This window comes from Melospiza melodia, chromosome 3 (assembly GCF_035770615.1).
Source record: "Melospiza melodia melodia isolate bMelMel2 chromosome 3, bMelMel2.pri, whole genome shotgun sequence".
Classification (NCBI taxonomy): domain Eukaryota; kingdom Metazoa; phylum Chordata; class Aves; order Passeriformes; family Passerellidae; genus Melospiza; species Melospiza melodia.
Genome location: NC_086196.1, coordinates 50,984,777 through 51,001,258, shown reverse-complemented (window position 1 = coordinate 51,001,258; position 16,482 = coordinate 50,984,777). Strand labels below are relative to the sequence as shown.

The 16,482-nt window shown below is 40.9% G+C and overlaps 2 protein-coding genes across 6 annotated transcripts in view; both read left to right on the top strand.

Moving 5' to 3' along the window:
- Positions 1-374: 374 nt before the first annotated feature.
- Positions 375-7,410, top strand: LOC134415832 (sulfotransferase 6B1-like). The gene is made up of 7 exons (XM_063151718.1): positions 375-726; positions 1,945-2,084; positions 3,151-3,240; positions 3,867-3,993; positions 4,760-4,854; positions 5,368-5,524; positions 6,456-7,410. Exons 1-7 carry the CDS (start codon positions 447-449, stop codon positions 6,584-6,586), a joined length of 1,020 nt encoding a protein of 339 aa, XP_063007788.1. The 5' UTR covers positions 375-446; the 3' UTR covers positions 6,587-7,410.
- Positions 7,411-10,247: 2,837 nt separating this feature from the next.
- The window catches only part of LOC134415831 (sulfotransferase 6B1-like), a 31,405-nt gene continuing 25,170 nt past the window's right edge, over positions 10,248-16,482 (top strand). For 2 of the 5 annotated variants that reach the window (XM_063151714.1, XM_063151713.1), the window contains exons 1-6: positions 10,248-10,534; positions 12,685-12,824; positions 13,273-13,362; positions 14,913-15,039; positions 15,444-15,538; positions 15,957-16,113. In XM_063151714.1, the coding sequence (XP_063007784.1) occupies positions 10,258-10,534; positions 12,685-12,824; positions 13,273-13,362; positions 14,913-15,039; positions 15,444-15,538; positions 15,957-16,113 (886 nt within the window). In that variant the 5' untranslated portion in view covers positions 10,248-10,257. The remainder of the gene's footprint in view (positions 10,535-12,684; positions 12,825-13,272; positions 13,363-14,912; positions 15,040-15,443; positions 15,539-15,956; positions 16,114-16,482) is intronic. The other 3 variants (XM_063151715.1, XM_063151716.1, XM_063151712.1) reach the window with 2 other exon arrangements.

Genomic DNA, 16,482 nt, shown 5'->3' with positions numbered 1-16,482 from the left:
AGGAGTGTCCTCAGCTCAGTCTCTAGTGCACTGAACACCTCTCTCAGTCCCAACACATTTTATCTAACTCTGGCGAGAATGATGAGTGATATAGTAAAAAAAAAAAGAAAATACCAGCAGTAAGTACTGGAAAGTGATGAACTGCCTCGAGGATATTGATCATGGCATTTTAATTCCAATCTGCAAATCATGTTGTTCTATATTGTTCTATTCTGTTTATAAACTCTGTGTTGTTATCCGACTTTTTGGCATGATATTTTTCCTGGAATGCAATTGCATTTGTCCGCTTATCTTGTTCATTTATGTTCAACTTCTATTGATTTCAAAGGTTCATATTACGTAAGGTCTCTGACTGGGTCTGTATATCTCTTCACAGGTTCAGAAAAAGGTAAATTATTGTTCATAAACTCAAGGAAAAAAAAACCCAAATAGCAAACCAAGCACCTATGAAAGGACAATCTGTGGGTTTTCTCCTTCTACACAGCATTTCACACTGTGACAGGGGCTGCGTGAGAGAGAGAACAAGAATGGAGACCAGGAAAACATTTATTGGTTTGGTAGATAATGCATTAGCAGCTTCCAACTCATTGCATCGTGATCAATTGCTCTTTTCTTACAAGGGAATTCTCTACCCTAGAACTCTTTACAGTCCTGAGGTGTTCAAAGCCTTGGAGTCCTTTGAAGCCAGAAGAGATGATGTAATTTTGGCAGGATATCCTAAATCTGGTGAATATATTTTAATTTTTTTCATAAACAAGTTTCTGTAATCGTAAGTAATGAGATTTGTGCTAAATATCTGAAATATATATGATATGATACATAATATGATATTATGCTAAATAATTGTATTTAGAATGTTAACCAATTTTTGTAAAACTGATTTCATTTTCAAAAAGCACAAGAAATGAATTATGAATAGCTGATGTGGGAATTTTTTTTAAAAGACTGTGAAAACATTATGATTTTCTTTTCTATAGCATCTAAAGGTTTTCATTATCTTTACTTTTCATAGTCAGGAAGTTAAATGCACAAATTGGAGACAATCAAAATACAGTTTTTTACACCAAAGGTAACTAGGTCTCCTGATATTCCACCTTCTACTCCCACATGTATTTTTGTAAAATTAAGAGCTTTATATTTTTACAATGGAGCTTTTGGTACCTTCAAAAGGTGAAAATTCCTTATTTTATTTCACATAAATGTCAGGAAATAGCTATCAAAATATTTTTGCAGTCCTTGAAGTGATTGCATTGTTGTTTAATTATTGGGAAATCAAGAGGACATCTTTGCTAGGGGTAAAGTTTACCTACATATGACTCCTTTTTCCTGAAAGCACTGGTCCACATGCAAGCCAAAGGTTTGGATCAGATGTGTCTCATATACAGTTTAATCTTGCTGTTTCCCTCTTACAGCAATTAATTCACACTGCTTTACAGTGGATAGTCACAGCTGACAGGTTTATGAAGTTTTTGCTTTTTTATTTTATGCACTATTTTCAGACCTAGTTCTGCTCCTCTCTTGAAGTACTGTGACCCGTCTTTCCTCCAAAGATATTCCAGCTCACCAGAAAACACTTCATGTATTAGGTTTAAAGTACAGGTTCATCACCCCAGTCTCCCTTATATGTGTCACATTAAAATGTATTACATTAAGGCAGGTTTTCCTAGTTGAATCTCTGTGGTTCTTCTCCCTGATTAGTCAGTTTACAGTATACAAGTTAATTGACGGTGTACTGAACTGTTCAAGTTGGAGAAATATCTTCTTATGAGGAGCAAAGGTAGGATCCTGGGTGGTGATTGACCAGACAGTCAACTGTGATTGCATGGCATGAAAGGAGACCAGATAACTCACCGGGTATTACTAGCACCTCTTGACTTCCCTGGTAAATCCATTTCTGTCCATTCTAAAAGTTTTGCAAGCACTTCTGTATGTTTCTTCTTTCAGGCACAAACTGGCTAAGTCAAATCTTAACTGACCTGATAGCCATATCTCAAAAGAAAACACCTGGTAGTGAAAGCAGTGTGAATGCTGAAGAACAAGAAGAATTCCCCTACCTTGAAATAGGAGATCTTGAAAAATATGAGGTGGGAACAGAATATGTATGGAAATGATCAACATTATGTGCTTCAAATACTGAATATAGGAAATATGAACTATTCACAGATAGCTAATCTGTACCTTAACTTTATCCATTGTCTAACAGAACTGAAGAGAATTATCACTGGCCTAACAATACATTGTGATAGATTGTTTTTCTGTTGTAATCTTAAGGTGTTCTTTATTGTGAGTTTATAGTGCTTTGTTCCATGTACTCCATTCAGTTTCCCCAATAGTTTTGCCCTGAAGTCGTTTAGTACTATTTTCCCGCCTAATCTTATGTCAGTCTACATGTCTAACTCCCTTGCACCTCCCTAATTTCCAGACCCTTCCCTGTCAATCCTGGAAGTACTGCCCTCTTGCCTTGTTCATCAAATGTAACCCTACCCCTTTCTCTAGAACCTTCCTTGTCTATTTCCCTTACCTCGAAGTTCCATTGGTGTGCCAAGCCTGATCCCCTCCCATGTTATCCCCTATTGGTTACCTAGAATCGAATCCTCACCCTACATTCCTCCTGTTCTGCTATTGGTTATTCTCCCATAATACCCTCCCCTGTTCTTAAGTTGCGGTTAGCCTGTTTGGGCTTTGTGGCTTGTCTTTGGACTCTCTTGGAGATTAAGCCCTCTTGAGATCTTACACAAGTGGCCCCTCTCATCTCTGTTGTTCTGGCTTCCTTGACTCGGGATTCCCATCAGCAGCTGCACAGAGCAGCTTTGCTGCCTCTGGGAGTTGGGCAGCCCTGCTGTACTGCCCCCCAGACCGGCCCGAAGGGCGGAGAGGGGGCAGCCACCCTTGCCACGGGCCAGGAGGTGAGGGCTCGATGGAGGTCACCGAGCGACAGCCCGTGTCAATGGATAGTCTGTTTCCAATTGGTCATTAGACCTACTCAGAGCAGCCCACTAATATCCCAGGACAACACTCACAAAAAAGCCCTAAACCACTTGTATCGGCCAATAACTGTTGATAAGTTCATCAAGGCGCCATTTTAGCATAGGTTGATGGAAAGAATACTTGCACTAACTGAACTGTCCATTTTCTTCCTTCCAATTCAAGCGAATGAGCAAATTACCTTCTCCAAGATTCATGGTTACTAATCTCCGTCCTGAAAAACTTCCCAAATCTATCTTCCAAAACAATGCCAAGGTGAGTGCTGATTTTAATGTATTAATCAAACAATTCAACAGAATTCTTTAAGAGCCAATGTAGTACTTTATTGCTAATTTTCAGAATCACTCTTCTACTTAGCCTGGCCATTTCTACATGACTGTTTCAGTACTGCCATTCATCTCACTTAACCACAGTTTGCCCTTGTTGACACCTCTGTGACACTTTCCACAAGAGAGTTGCAGGGCTTGAACAAATCCTCCAGAGGTAAAATGGATTTTGACGTGATTTCCTATGGAAGGAATTTTATGGCATTGTTGCAAGTGAGGGCTTCAATGTGTCAAAGTTCAAGAAGCATTTATATTTTTGTGCATTTTCCCTGCTGCTTAAAAGATGACCTATGCCTGTATTGATTAAAACATACTTAGATTCTGCATAAGTAATTTGGTTAATCTGTAAAAGATAATAATTATAGGCAACCATCTCATGGTACCAAAGTAAATATAAATACTGCACTTTCTGAATTGTGAATGAAATTGCTACTTCTGCAAGGAGAACACAAGGTATAGAAATCTCCAGCCACAGTTTTAAAGTATATGATTTTTTTTTAATGCTGGAGTCTACTATGTCTATACCTAAAAATAATATTTTAATTTTTTTTCTAGATATTGTTACTGATTCGTAATCCAAAAGATGTTGCTACATCTTATTACCATTTTTCCAATGGTGTGGCCACTGTTCCCTCCTATGAGACCTGGGATGATTTCTTCACAGATTTCATGGCGAAGAAAAGTATAGTATATTTTTTTGTCAGTTTCAATTATCCAATGATTTGTCTTTGACTAAAAACTTTTGTTCTTTGGTAAATCAGCTTCTCTAGGAATTTTTACTTTACAGTACAAACCAGAGATTAAAGACAGAGAATTAGAAATCTGAAGTCTACATGCTTGTCTTACTGCTTGAGGATAGATATTGGTCACACTGCACTTCCGCAGACTTCCTTAATTTGTACAAACTTGTATTTTTCCTGGAAGAGGCAGTTCTTCCTCATCTTTGTCTTGGGTCCCCTTTATCCCTGCTCTCCTGTGTCCATCATGGTGAGTCCTTGGATCTATATACTCACCTCCATGCCAAATTGGATGAAAGGAATTATTTGGCCTAAGTCTAGTGCATTAAAAAGGGGACTAATTGCAATGCATTAGAAAAAGGAGAAAGTGATAGCACTGGTTTAAGTTTATGAGTTTTGGGTAGCACACGGGCAGCAGAATGGGGGTTTCAACAAAGTTTTAGACTGGATTAAGGCAGTCTTACAAGATAGTCTGCAAGATGATAGCTTTTTGGTGACCTCGGAGTTGTCATGAAATGCTACCAAGTTTTCTATTTCTGACTTACCAAAGGTATTATATGGCCGAACCTGGAGCAAAATTATAATTACCACAGAAGGGTGTAAACTCTGCTATAGACATGATTAATATAGCCCTTGACGGACACAAGTTAATGAGTAAAAGTTGTATAATCCTAATTTATGCTTCATCTTAGTTGTTGTTTTGTTTTTTAGCGGCCTGGGGATGCTACCTTGAATACCTTTCTGAATGGAACAAATATGCTGACAAAGAAAATATTATGACAATAACTTATGAAGAGGTAAAAGAGGTAAGGTTATCAATAGTTACAAATAATTTGTACACCAAGGGAAATATTTTTCCTGAACCTATTCATCCTTGTATACATGCAGGGTATTCAAGCTGGGTGAGACAGATTCTTGTTTTAAGGGAAGAAAAGGTGAAATTGAAACTTAAAAACCTTTGTAAAATTTTGCTTGTGAACATGATTCTTGTATTTAATTTGTCTGTGATATAAGACCAAATAAATATAAATCCAAATCTCCAGTAATATTTTTAGGGGAGGAGCTTTACTTTGTTTAGTAATGTGGATTTTGTTACCTGTAAATCATATATAGTATTTTGTAATCTACAGGAAGGCAGCTCGTAATCTCCGCCTAAGTAACTATGGAGATGAGAAACACTATGGCCCAGTCTAGTCCTAGAGAACTCTGTTAATATGATATGTATGCAGCCAGCAGAGAGATATAGGAATGTGTAAACATCTTGGAAAGCAGAGTCATTTGTTTGAAAGTCATTCCAAATGTTACCTTCCTCTTTCAAGAATCCTCCCCTGAGTGTGAAAAACATAGCCACGTTCTTTGGAATTCCTCTGACTGAGGAACAGCTCCAGCTGGTGGTAGAGAGGAGCAGCTTCCAGTCCATGAAGAAAAACTCAGACAAGACCCATGGGTCATTTGGCAATGTTCTCTTTCGCAAAGGTAGGAAGCTCCAAGGGGCTCATAGATAGAAATGTGCCACTCTCTGGAACTTGGGCCATTGTCTGGTTCTTTTTCCTGCACTCACATTAGAATTGTAAGGTGGTGTCAAGCAGGTTATCTTGGCTTTGCTTGAGAAGAGTATCCAAGGAGAAGTGGTGAGGAAGATGCACAGCAAGGCTCTCACAGCAGAGCCACTCTTGGCTGCTCACAGGTGGCTGGCAGGAAGGAGGAACTGTCATGTGTCTGAATTCCTCTCCACCTCTGTGCCTGGATCACCAAGTGCCCAGCCTTTGGAGCTGGCAGCACTGGGCCAAACTCAGCCTGAGTGGCGTGACCACACTTTGTAGGAGAGTATGGGAATCTTCTGAGATGGCCACTGCCAAATTCCTGTTCACTCTTACACACTAGAACTAAGCCAAGCAAGAAAGAATCCAGGTGGACACCAAGAGAGGGAAAAGAAGGGAGTAACCTTTGCAATGTAGTGGGGGGGACATGGACATGAGAAGGGCAACCCAGTTGTCAGAATCTATTTCTGCATTTTATATTGAAGAAATGACTGGATAAAAACTGAAGCTGCCGAAGGAGCAGAAAGTCAGCTCTGCCTCTTGGAAGATGATTCTTAATTGTTCATGATCTTCCACTTTGCCAATCATAGCTGACAGGAGGAGAGAGATGGAGGGAAACAGAATTTTAGGCTGCCTTTTTGAACACAATCACGTAAAGAGCAGTGTGTTATTTGGCGTTATAGTAAAGATGATTCACATATATATGTAAGCCCACTGATTTCACAAAATTTTATTGATGTACAAAAATGTTTCATCTGGAAAACGGATTAATGTGATTTAGTGTACAATGCAATAAAAATGACAGCTCTATAGAATATAAAATGAAATGTCTTGGTTTTCAAGAGTTTGTTCCTGCTTCTTTGAAGGTGGTGTAAGTGACTGGAAGAACCATTTCACTGAAGATCAGAGTAAGAAAATGGACAAAGCATTTGAAGAACATATAGCAGGAACGAAACTTGGGAAAAAGTTGAAGTATGACTTGTACTGCAAAGCCTGAAGAGAAATGAAATGTGGTTAGAACAAGAATTTTTCAAGGCAGACTCAGATCATCTGAATGCTATACACTGGAAACCTAGATCAACTGATCCAAGCACCTTAGAATTACTGTAGGAGTCATTGCAGCAGCCTTTATTGTGACACTGATGAGCCTTTTGTTTTATGCTGTGACCTCAGGCTACACTCACTTGCTGAAGAAGATGCCAACTAAACATATTTAGAAAAACTCAACAGCCCTTTTCCTGCTGTAACCTGGAAGGAAATGCTTCTTTTCTTCTAGATAAATTCTATCTTTATAGACAATTTCTAATTATTTAGTATGCAGATTATTTTTTTCTTAAAAAAAGATTTTCAAATCAGTCAATATCTTTACAGAAAATATCACTGGCAAAAATAGGGATATGACAGAAGCCTAATGTCAAAGGAGATCTTCCATGAATTCAGCACAAAGTAAATCAAAGGCAGAGAAAGCAGAAGGAAGGGGAATATTGCTCGGAGTTCTTAGGGCTCTTCATCTCTCTGAATGCAAAATTCCAAGATGAATTTCACATTATGGGCTGGTGTCAATGGGCAAGATTCCCTCAGAGGCGCTGCTTTCTACAGAATTACAGAGCAGCCCAGTTTGGAAGAGACCTTGAAAAGTCTTCTGGTACAACTTTTCATGGGAAAGGGAGCCTGGATGAGATTCTATCTAGATATCATGTTTGGAAAACCACCAGTGATGAGGATTGTACCTCATTTCTGTAGGCGTTGTTCCAGAAACTGGTTGTTCTTGCTGTAAAGAACTTCATGTATCAAGATTAAACATCCATTGTTGCAAGTTGACCTCTTTTCTTCTCCATGTGGTGTCTGGTGAATAAGGAGACTTTATCCTCTTTGTAGCTGCCTTTTAAGTGCTGGAAACTGTGATGAGGTTGTCCCTAAGCCTTCTTAGCTGTGTAGTCCTCATTAGTCTGTGTCTTTCTTGAAAATGTCTCCACTGAGGTAGTGGGGCTGTCAAGGGTGATGGTGTGAGACATGGCTCTACCCAGGTCTCTTGTACTGCCATTGGGATTTGCCTCTCTAGACACCGTATTTCAGACTTGTCCAGGGACGTATTCTGGAATAAAAAAGGCAAAATAAGTTTCTGTAAATATAGTTGAATTAAAAGCCGGAAAACCACCACCCCATCTATAGATCAATCACCTAAGCAGATAAGATGGAAAAATAAAAGATACAGTCGCAATGTGAGACAGGGTATTTGAAATTTAACTTGGTACAGAAACCAATTTTGGATTTAGCTGAAGTCTGCTTGTTTAGTCTGTAAGCTTAGGTGCCCACAAAAAGGCCTGCAGAGAGAACAAAGGAGATTCGAGGCTGCTTAGGAAGGAATGCAAGCATCCAAGCTGAAGAAAGATCAGAAGAGGCCCCAGGGAAAAAAATCAGACGGAAAAATTGAATTGGGCTTACGTGACTGAATAACTGAGCAAGCTGATAAAAATTGATATGACAGTTTGATACCTGTGCATGTGTCTTATATGCACATGCAACAGGTTAGGCAATAAAGTAGACTCAGGAATTTTCGGGGGTGCACATGTTCTTGGGGAGCATACGTCCAGTGCTGAAATAAATCATACCGCCTTTACAACTTTTACAAGTTGTAGAATTTTTTCCGGAAATAAAAAGAATGTAATATTCAAAGACTTTTTGTTTCACTTTTCAAAAGCTGGTTGGTTCTGCTTGGACATAAGTGTGGACATGCAGAGTTTTTTAAAGAAATAAGAGTGCCAGAAGTGATAGTTAGAATATTTGAAAAGAAATGAATGGATTCAAAATCAGAGTAGGACAAAGTCCTGTGGCAAGGCATCTTTGAACAGCTGCAAGTTATCTGTAAGCAAACAGAATGGTACCAGATTCCTGGAGAAGAACATACAAATCAGCAGTGTTTAAAAACTTGTGAAGAAAGAATCAGAATAGATTCTTTCTTTCCCCTTAAATTGATACAGGGGAATGTAGTAGCAAAAGTGACAAAGCAATTGATCATGGAACATTTTGAGGAAAATGAAATAGTAAATAAAAATTATGGTAAAGAAATTTCTGATCCTCCTTAAGTTTACTTACTTCTTGAATAAGCCACTGGCAGAAAATAAAAGAGATGACAGCATTGGGAAGGGCCTGAAATTATGTGAATTAAGAGAAACAGATTGATGTGGAGATGGCAATGTACAAACATTGCTTATGGAAATGAAAGTACTGGAAGTAGACTGAGGCTCTTAGAAATTCATACCACAGCAATACAAGGCATTCAGAATCACTGTCAGCAGCAGCAATACTTTCAGAAATATCCACTTGTTCCCATGGATATGATGAACTTGGTTGCAATGGTTTGCCTATGATCACACTGCATATACTGGTTGACAGCAGACCTGGGAGGGCAATTAAAGCAATCTCCTTTAGTGGTGAGTTTTGATCCCATTCAGTCTTGTTTTTAACACTGGTGGGCGGACTAATATCATAGAATGTATCATAAATGACTGACTTGTAAAGTCTGGGGACCAGAAGAGAGGGCTGAAAGTACTAGGAAAATGGCAAAACAATTTGAAACATTACACATTGAGAAGATGAGGGAACCCAAAGTTTAGTAAAGGTAAATGTAAAACTCTATGTTTAGAAAAGGGAAGCCAAAGGTGCAGGTACTTGATGGAGGTAAATCTATCAGGCAGCAACTGGCATAAGAACACCAGAGGAATCACTTAGCAAGGACTAACATCATGACAGTCCTAGAACAAAAAGGCTCAGATATTATTTTGGTCTTGCTAATCTGGTTGAAAACCAGACCATGACCTGTTTTTGCAGTTTTATCCTCTCCTGTGTCATCCCATGGCTTGAATTAATTTCCCTTTTTGCCCTTAACAATCTCACTCTGAAGGACAGAGCTATTCAGAGCAGTAACACCTCTTGTGCTTTTGCTCCTTTTGAGATACTCAGTGGGCCCTTGCATTCAGGGGGGTAAGGAGATGGAAGAAGGGAAGATAGAAATAGCAAGCTGCCATGTCAAAAAATTAATTTAGACAAGGAAAATTGATGGATGAGTGACATTTTGAGGGAGTGAAAAGCAAGCAGAGATGAGGCCAGTGAGTGTGAGAATCAGTTCAGAAAAACTTGGGAATCTGTTTTGGAGGTCAGACGTAATTGACTGACACAGTAACAGCGGCTCACAAAATTTACTACTTCTACGTAATTACTTCGACTTACCCACTGTGAAAAGAAAATGGAAAGTATCTTTCTTTTTGGTCTTGTCTCTTTTGTTGCCTATGATACCTAAAAAGAGAAAGTTCCACTGAAAATTATGCTTGTATTGTGTTTTTGACTGTTTCCTTTAAGAAGAATGAACAAACCAGAAAAATATATTAACTCATCTTCTACCTTAGGTCCTTTCCCTAGTCCATTTCCAAATCAAATTTTCAGGAAATATCCTTTACAGGTGTTTCTTTTATTTAATTTAACATTTTTATTCCTACTAATTGTTTCCCCAATAGTTCTTGTGCCTAGTGTCAGTTGCAGCAAAGACCATAGGTCACTCTTGTCAGTCCCCATGGACTTCTGTAATGTCAAAAGAGTTTATCAGAGTACAGAGTTAATCAGTCACTTGCACCTTCATCCCTGAGTTAACACCCTATCCAGTTTACTCATATGTTGCATAAAGCTTTTCTGCATTGTAGAAAGAGAGCAGTATCTCTTTGGGTAGTTTTACACAGGGATACAGACATGACCCGAAACAGTGAAAGAATCATTGAAATAGTGGAAAAATGTTTTTCAGAGGGTGACAAGATGTCCCCAGAAGACATGCTGTTTTCCTACAGAGGTATTTTATACCCAGCTACAATGAGCAGCCCACAGACTTTGGAAGCTCTGAAATCCTTTGAAGCCAGGAGCGATGATGTGATTCTAGTTGGTTACCCTAAAACAGGTAAGTGTTTTCTTGATCAGTAGTCAAGTGCACAGTGTTACAATCCTGAAGTTGATTATTTAATGCCATCACTTAACACAGCAAGAATTCCTGAGAAAAGCTTATGATGACATCAGACCTCAAAGAATAAGGAATTTAAGTTGTAAGGCACGCCTGGAGCTCAAATAATGCAACCCCCTGCTCAAAGCAGGGGAAAGACCTAACATCCCAAATTAGGTTTGGTTACTCAAGGCCTTGTCCAGAAGGCTTTTGAAACTTTTGAGGATGGAGGTTCACCACCCATTGAAATCTTTTGCAATGTTTTACCACAATGGTGGTTTTTTGGGGGCTGGGTTTTTCTTGGTTGGTTTTTACTTCAGTGCTATCAGACATACCCTTGTTTTGAGAGAGTCTCCATCTTCATTAGTACCTGCAGTGAGAGTGTCCCATGCATTTTTTCTTCTATTTCCAGCCTGAGCAAACCAAGCCTTTCTATGCAGTTCATTTGCTCCAGCTCGCAGTAGTTTGATGGAAATTTAACAAGATTTTCACCAGGTTCTCAAAATCATTTGTGCTCCAGTCTAGGGACTGCACACAGTATTCAAATGGTGAACACAGCAGTGCCAGCTCAAGCAGGATAATCACATCCTTTCCTTTGTATCTAAATAGAAGGAAACATCTAAACACATGAATGCCACAAGGATTTTTACATATTTTCTCACTCTTTTACTCTGGGCCTTTCAGAATCCTTAAATATTTTTCCTATTGACTTTACAGAAATATCTTAATATGTAATTTCCAGAAAAAGATTAAGTTGATCCTTATTACATGATCTTTGTGTGCAGTCTCTAGAGCTATGCGTAAGCAGAACTGGATTATATGTGTGAGGATCAACCTAAACACTGCAGGAGGTCTTAGTTGAAAACGGAGATTTTGCGCTCTGAACCCAGATCCTCATGCACCATTTCTCCCAGGCTGCAGAAGCCAAGACAATCAAGTCTGGTGCAAAGATGGTGTCAGGAGCGTGATGGTCTGGTGGCTTGCTGATGACCCTTGTGCTCCGAGTTACAGAAGCCTAGCTGGGAATTGTGAATGAGACCAAACTGTGTCAATAATAAAGAGACCATAAATTGAAGTTGGCTGGGAAGATGGAACAGTGTTTTCCGAAAGACAGAACTGTGGAAGGAAACAGAAACAGAAAAGAGGTGACTCAGTTGGCCCACTGCTGGGAGCCACACAGCTCTTGAGAAATCGCCACAGGCAGTAGTGTGAGGTAACCAATAAGTAGGGAAGTTGAAAAGAGTTGAAAAGAGCAATAGAGGTCGACCTCTGCTTCTGCCAAGGGATGAGATGTGACCCTGAAGCCAGCAGGGTAGCACTCCACAGTATCTGCTCAACAGCTCTGCCCCTTTGACCTTGGGCACATCCTGGTTGATTATTCACCAGGGCTGTGATTTACCCTCAGCTGGCAACTCCCAGCTCAACTCAGTGGCCCCACAGGGCCACTCACTCTTTCACCTGCAATGGGATGGGGGAGGGAAACAGAGTGAGAGGAGTCATGGCTGAAATAAAGACAATTAAATACCTGAAGCAAGAGCTATGTGTGCAAGCAAAGCAAAGTAAGGAATTCATTCTATCCTTCCACCAGTCAAATGTTCAGCTGTGTCCAGGGCTCCATCACCCATGACAGTGACATGGTAAGACAAGTGCCTTAGCTCTCAGCATCTCTCTTTCCTTCTTCTTCCCTCACATTTTATTGCTGAGCATGACTCCATATGGAAGAGAATAATCCTTGGATCAGTTGGGGTCAGGTGTCCCATCAGTGTCCCCTTTTAATTTCTTGTGCACCTTCAAGCTACTCTCTGGCAGCTCAGTGTGAGAATCAGAGGAGGCCCTGACACTGTGTAATTACTGCCAGCAATGACTAAAACATCTCTGTGTTACCAACATTGTTTTCAGCACAAATTCAACACATAGCTCCATAACAGACACTATGGGGAAATTTAATTCCATTGCTGTGAAAACCAGCACACACTCTTGTTAAAAGGTTAAAGTACAACATTGAACCAAACTGATTCACTTGAAACCAATTTGACAGGATTTACATCAGCCAGGTGTACATGAAAAAGTGAAGTGTAATGGATGTCCTACTGGTGTCTTTATCCTTTTAGGAACCAATTGGCTTGAACAAATGGTGAAGGAGTTGGCAGATGCCAAATATACAGAAGAGGAAATGAAAGAGAGAATAAATGCTGAAAAGAAGCTAGAGACATTTCAGCGTCTAGAATTTGGGGATCCTGGGATATATGAGGTAAGCAGGAACTGAAATTACAGTCCCTGCTCTTCCTACAGGGAGTAATAGCTAAAAAACAATGGCTGATCTCAGAGGTAATGGAGAACCTAGAGCCTTAACAACAGCTGTGGTCTGCAGAAGTAGCATGTGCTAGTGCTTCTGGTGTCCGAAAACAAGGGCCTCTGATGGGAGACAAGGTCCTCCTGCCATAGACCCAATAACTTTAATTAGTAAGACCTTTTTCTTAGGTGTCATGTTATTAGGCCTGTGTCACGTGAAATGGTGCTTGGTGGCAGAGGTTGGCAGAGGCCTACACCGCCAGTGCATCCCTGTGGGTTTTCCAAGTGATAAGATACATCTCTGGTCTCACCTTTTCTTATAACCTACAATAACTGAACAGGCACAACTCATATAAGTTGAATAAGCTACTTCTGTCTTGTCACCTTGCTTCTCACTTTCTTTAAAGAGGATGAAGCAGCTTCCTTCCAGAAGAATTATAGTAACCCATCTGAGAGCTGATCTCCTGCCTCCATCCATTTTCCAAAGCAAGGCTAAGGTGAGTATTCTCTTTGCATCACACTGCAAAATCTTTCTATCCTAAATTAGCTTTCCTCTGTGTGAGATGTCTTTTCTAAATTTTCATCTGAGCTGGTCAACACACAGCCACATTTCCAAGGTTGAAGTGACAGCTCAGTGTGCCAAGGCTGTGAACAAAGATCGTCTACCAGCTGCAGCTTTGCTGACTATTGGTGGGTTTGTTGCTGAATATCACTGTCCTTTCAGCTCTCCTTCAGAAAGGTGCTTCCAGGTTGGTGGTAGAAACCTGAGCAAGGCAAGGAGTAATTCTGTCTGGTTTAACTTGCCTTCAAAACCAGGGTACCTGTGGAAAGCCCACCACAGGCTGTGGGTAAGATAATCTTAGATGGGAATTACTGCAGAGAGAAGCTAGGCTACATCTAGAGACTGTTTGTGGCTCTTTTGTTTAGTAGATCATGAACTCATTTGTCTGGGTTGGAACTAGGTCAGAACTGTCTTGAGGGAATCACTGAAAAGCTTCTTGTTTTCAGCCTGAAGCTTAGATTAGCAACAAGTGATATGCCAAAGCTCTGCTTTCTTACTCAAGAAAAGGAATTAGACCAGAATTGGATGGTCTGGTGCATTTTAGTGGACAAGTAAGCTTGCAGACAACACCAAGTTGGGCGGGAGTGTTGATTTGCTGGAGGGTAGGAGGCCCTACAGAGGGATTTGAACAGACAATGGGCCAATTGAATGAGGTTAAATAAGGTATGTATTTATCCTACAAAATGGGGGTCACAACAACTCTGTGCAACACTAAAGACTGGGGGCAGAGTGGCTAGAAAGCTGCCCAGTGGAAAAGGACCTGGGGATGCTGGTTGACAGTGGCTGAACATGAGCCAGAACTGTGCCTGGGTGGATAAGAAAGCCAGTGGCATGCTGGCGTGGATCAGAATATATGATGGGTAGGATATATGATCAAATAATGTAATCAGCTGGACTAGGGCAGTGATTGTCCCCATGTACTTGGCACTGGTAAGTGACACACCTTGAGCACTGTGTCCAGTTTTGGGCCTCTCACTACAAGGAGGACATTGAGGTCCTGGAGTGTGTCCAGAGAAAGGCACTGCAGCTGGTAAAGGGTTTGGAGCATAAGTTTTAGGAGAAGCAGCTGAGGGAGCTGGGGTTGTTTAGCCTGGAGAAAAGGAGGCTCAGGGGTACCCTTAGCGCCTGAAGGGAGGTTGTAGCAAGGTGGAGCTTGGTCTCTTCTCTGAGTAATGAGTGACAGGCCAAAAGGAAACGGCCTCAAGTTGCACTGAGGGAGATTTGGATCTGGATATGAGAAAAAATTTCTTCATAGAAAGGGTTGCCAAGCACTGGTTGCTAGGGAAGTGTTTGAGTCACTGTTCCTGAAGATATTTTAAAAAAATGTAGATCTGATACTTAGGGACATGGTTTAGTGATGGACTAGGTACTGTTTGGTTAATGGTTGGACTTCATGACCTAAATGATTCTGTGGTTCAATGACTCTATGTGATATGTCAAGAAGACAGCACTTTGGTCAGTAAAAGATGTATTTTCTTCCTCTAGATCCTTGTGCTAGTTCGGAACCCCAAGGACACGGCTGTCTCCTATTACCACTTCTGCAACAACCTGTCAGTGACGCCATCCTTTGCCTCCTGGGATGAGTACTTTGCAGACTTCATGAATGGAAAATGTACTTTGCCCTACATCCTCTGGAATTTCTCCTAACATGAGTGGCATACACAGGGCCTTGTGCATGGGAATCCTTCTGTGACATACCTAACCAAGGCACTCCAGAGCAGACACACAGGCCCCTGTTGTGGCAGAAACAAGAGTACCAATCTCTCAGAATGGAGAGATCATGAGAAAGCTTTAGCCTGACTTTACCATTCCCACAATTGTGGTTTGTCATATCAAGTGGACAGACCTGGGCCATGCTGCACTGACCTCAGAAGAAAGAACAGACATGTTGAGCTGGTTACCTCTTCACCATTCTAAAGCCACACTTAGGAAGCTGTCTGGGCTGACTCCTCTGATTTTGTTAAGGGCCTGTATTGAGGAGTACTCTAGACAGTTATGCCTCTTCTTTGTTTGCAGTGGCCTGGGGATCCTACTTTGACCACATGGTGGAATGGAACAAATACATTGACAATGAGAGGATCATGACAATAAGCTATGAGGAACTCAAAGAGGTGTGACGTTCCACCCAGCTCTTCCTTGATGACTGTGTAGTGCATCCCTCCTGATACGTATGGGTGTGGGAAAGTAGAAACTCTTGGGGCAAGTCTGTCTTTAGAAGGATGTGCCTTTCTGAGTTACTCATTTATGACTGGGACAAGACCATGGATGCTAGGAGGAGGATAGCCTTGCCTATTTGTGGAAGGAGTTTTATCTAGCAGAGGCACAGATTTTGGGAAAGAAGAAAAGGCCTTGAAACTGAGGCCAAAATGTGTAGGTTTCCTGGTCTGACAAGTTTTCTGTTAGAGCTCTTGTAATTCCTTGGTGACATTGTGGGCGGCAGCTTCCCCTGCTGGGCTTCCCACAGGGCACTGCCACAGCCAGAGTGTCAAATCTCTTGGTTTCACCTCTGTGCTATGTTCCTTTGGACAGGACCCAATACTGGGAATGAAAAAGATCGCTTCCTTCTTTGGATTTTCCCTGTGTGAGGAAGATTTTTCCAGAATTGCCAAGAAGACCACTTTCAAAGCTATGAAAGAGAAATCTAGTGAAACCCATGGAAAGTTTGGGGATGTCCTCTTCCGGAAAGGTAAGTCTCTGCAATTGGAGACCTGCCTTCTGAAGGAGAACTCTAAAAGGAGTTTTGAGTATGTTACTTTACTTAGCCATGAACTCATTGGACTGTCTGTGGGAATTCTCTCCTGTGGTGCCACCTGTACAGAAAGCTTCTGCTGTTGACAGGATTTGGGGGCTGTTTGTGAGAAACTTTATCAGAGTGCCAGTCTTAATGTCCTCAGTCACTGCTTTTGTGACTGACCTCAGTTGCTGTCTTTTTCTGTAATGGCCCTGCTTAGTTAGGTAAGTGAGGTGCCAAGGTGAGGGGTGGCACGGGCATCTTCCTGTTACCCACTCAGCAAGAGCTTTATGTGTCTCCTCTCAATGGACATGTCAGTGGTGG